The sequence below is a fragment of the Primulina huaijiensis genome, chromosome 9 (assembly GCF_012295235.1).
Source record: "Primulina huaijiensis isolate GDHJ02 chromosome 9, ASM1229523v2, whole genome shotgun sequence".
In the NCBI taxonomy this organism is placed as follows: Eukaryota; Viridiplantae; Streptophyta; class Magnoliopsida; order Lamiales; family Gesneriaceae; genus Primulina; species Primulina huaijiensis.
Genome location: NC_133314.1, coordinates 15,900,079 through 15,903,104, shown reverse-complemented (window position 1 = coordinate 15,903,104; position 3,026 = coordinate 15,900,079). Strand labels below are relative to the sequence as shown.

Genomic DNA, 3,026 nt, shown 5'->3' with positions numbered 1-3,026 from the left:
TATATATACAATTTTAAGTTTATTTTAGCATACACCCTTTAATTTACTTCTTGAATCGCATTTGTGATCAGAAATCGAATCGGGTTGGATTTATTTTGGGTTCTGCCAGTATCTACACTCTTGATTTCCAATGTCTCGAGACTCTGGTATTTATGCTCAATTTGGCTATGGCAGTCACGACATTAATGGCATCAATTTCCTTTCAAAACGGCAGAAACCCAAAGCAAAAAAGACAACTCCCTACGATACCCACACCGTATGTTATAATATGGTATACAACATAAAATTTCCAGTAGCCTAAATCTCAAGTGCAACACATTTTGACATACAAATTCAAAATCCTACCGCTAATAAATAATATGCATCAATATGGAACTGGTGTGGATAATTTAGAAACTGGATCAAGAACATCAAGAACCTCTGCTCTACTCCTCACAATCCTATGAAACACTTCTCTCACTTGCTGCTGCAGCGGCCCCAGCCCTTCCTCCATCTTCTCACATATCTCAGCCAGCTCTGCCACCTGTGACGCCACAGCCGCAGCCTTCTCCTCCTCCATAGGAAAGACAAAAGAATCGGAAAACTCAACAAGGGACTGCGCCAGCTTCTCCATCCTCTGTACCTCCTCCAACAATCCAGCATTCCCTTTCTTCTCCTTCTTCTTCCAATCCTCTCCGATTTTGTCCTGCAGAGAAACCAGGGGTTGCGCCCATGCCAACTGTTTTGGAACGGGCAAATGTGTCGCCAACCCGGTTCGTTCTTGACAAGGAATGGCTGCCACCAAAGCCCACATCACGAACACAAGGATCGTGCTCATGATGTAAACAGGTAGAGCCAAACCGGTAGATTCGCCGCCTCGAGGGGCGACGAGGTTCGCTGACATGGCCTGAATCTGTTTCGCAGATGACCAAGACTTCGCGACAGACCAGGACAAAGAGCTGAAGTTCCTAACATTGCGATCCTTGTTATTCGCCGCGGCCCCGCCGCGTCGGCCGAAAGACCACGATCTTTCCGCCGATTTTCCATGAACGTTCCCGTTGGAATTATCCTTGTCGTCGAAAACAAAAGATGCCAACAAAGCCGTGAGCGCCTTTCGTGCGCGCCTCACCTGTCCTTCCCCGATAGGATTCTGCTGCAACGCTGTCACAGAAATCTGCGCCAGTTTCTGCCAGTGGCGAACAAGCTCAACGCCGTGAGTGACGGCGTTGCAGACATCCAGCGCTTTGATCGATCGTTCAAGAAGATCAGGAATCAAGCGATCCAGCGGAGGCCTGGTGAACTGAGAAGGGTCACGACCCGACACAAGAACAGCTTTGAATTCAGCTTCGCAGCAAAGGAAGGCGTCAAGAAGGTTACGGAACCAGGAAATAGAGAGGAGAGGCGGCGGCCGGATGCAGTTATCTTGTGAAGTCATAGGTGAATCTGTGGTCTCTGCAGCAGACTTGGCAGACGAAGGTTGATCCTCCGCCGCGGCGAAAAGGCCGGAAAACAGAGCAGCGACGTTCTTTTGGAACAGCTCGAGGTCTTCAAGCTCTTGGTCGTTATCCATGGCGGTAACCTGGTTGCGGCGGATACTGATAAGATTAAGGAAGGATCCTTGATTATCGGCGGTCGGCATTTTGGATACAGAAATAATGTAAGGGATCGAGATTGGATGGGGAATTGAAGAAAAAGAGAGGTGAGGCAGTTATTACGTTGACCGGTATTGGTGGTTAAGGCCAGCATGATCGTTTGTCGTTTCCTTTGCAAGGACTAGGTTGTTTTTGAATTCCTAAAATGCCCTCTTGCCATTCATTAATTCTAAACAAATTTAGAAATTTCAGGTAGGGACAATGGGGTGGGATGAGTGTCACCTTATTTTCGAATTCAATCAATGTCTCGATCCTCGTATTTTTGGGTTCAGAGATATTCTTGCTATTTATTAAATCAAAACTTATTATTATCTATCATTATTACTGATAATATTAATATTAATATTATTTTTCGGATAAGTTCGAAAATGAAGATAATAACCTGCCCGAACTATTAAAAAAATCGAATTTTCATATTAAGATCAAATTTATTAGGTCAAATTCTGACGATTTTAATTTTTAATTTTCGGTTATTTTGGTAGAATTGTCAATGTGGCGTCAGACAAGTCATAAATATCCGATATCATGTCACTATTTTTCGATGTCACGTCAGTAATTCATGATTTCATATCAGAATTTTCCGGTGTTTCATAAACATTCCAACAAACTATAACTAAAATAAATAAAAATCAAAATTAATGCCCCAAAACCAAGTTTTTAAAACTTAATTGCACTAAACCCAAAATAAAAAAGTTAATGGACTCAAAAATCCTAATAGATGTCATTATTATATTCTTTTTCTACTTATATAAAATGTCGGATTCTTGATATTCACAACATAATTTTTGATGATATTTGACATCAAAATCGTAAGTTTGGTATGATATATTTGATTCGAGACTTTATTATAATAAACAATTTATCTCAAAAGACATATATTTTATATTTTTGTTGCGTGACTCATAATTATTTCTATACTTTATGTGTATGTCCGTCTACAACGCGAGTCTGAGATATATCAATTGCGACTTTATATTTAAGCCGCAATCTATGATTCTACAAATTATCAAACTTGTCAAATTCAATTGCATTAAAAAGATGCCTAAATCTAATCTTTAAATTTGATCTTATAACTTGTCGATTTCTAGTTGAGTTTTTTTTTAGACAGTCGCTACTTGGTTTTTTTGAAATTAATGAATGCACTAGGTTGGGTCGAATAATATCTATCAGGGAAAAATAATTTTTTTGGTCAACTAAGTTTTTCAATTTTGAGTTTTGGTTCACTAAGTATCCAAAATTTAGTTTTGATGGCGTAACATCGGTATTTTTTTTATTTTTAGTTATATTTCGCTGTAGTGATAATGTGACATCGGAAATACTGTCGTGTCGTCGGAAAATGATGACATGATACAAAAATTACCGACTTATTCGATATCGCGTTAACAATTAGATTAA

The 3,026-nt window shown here is 39.7% G+C and overlaps 1 protein-coding gene across 1 annotated transcript; it reads right to left on the bottom strand.

Moving 5' to 3' along the window:
- Window positions 1-215: 215 nt before the first annotated feature.
- LOC140984271 (protein ROH1A-like) lies at window positions 216-1,729 on the bottom strand. Its single transcript, XM_073451551.1, has one exon. The coding sequence runs from the start codon at window positions 1,616-1,618 to the stop codon at window positions 365-367; it is 1,254 nt and encodes a 417-aa protein (XP_073307652.1). The 5' UTR covers window positions 1,619-1,729; the 3' UTR covers window positions 216-364.
- Between the last annotated feature and the right edge of the window lie 1,297 nt (window positions 1,730-3,026).

What these genes read in the sequence shown, in the direction of transcription:
- LOC140984271 (XM_073451551.1), bottom strand. Translation starts at nt 1,618, where the DNA reads ATGCCGACCGCCGATAATCAAGGATCCTTCCTTAATCTTATCAGTATC.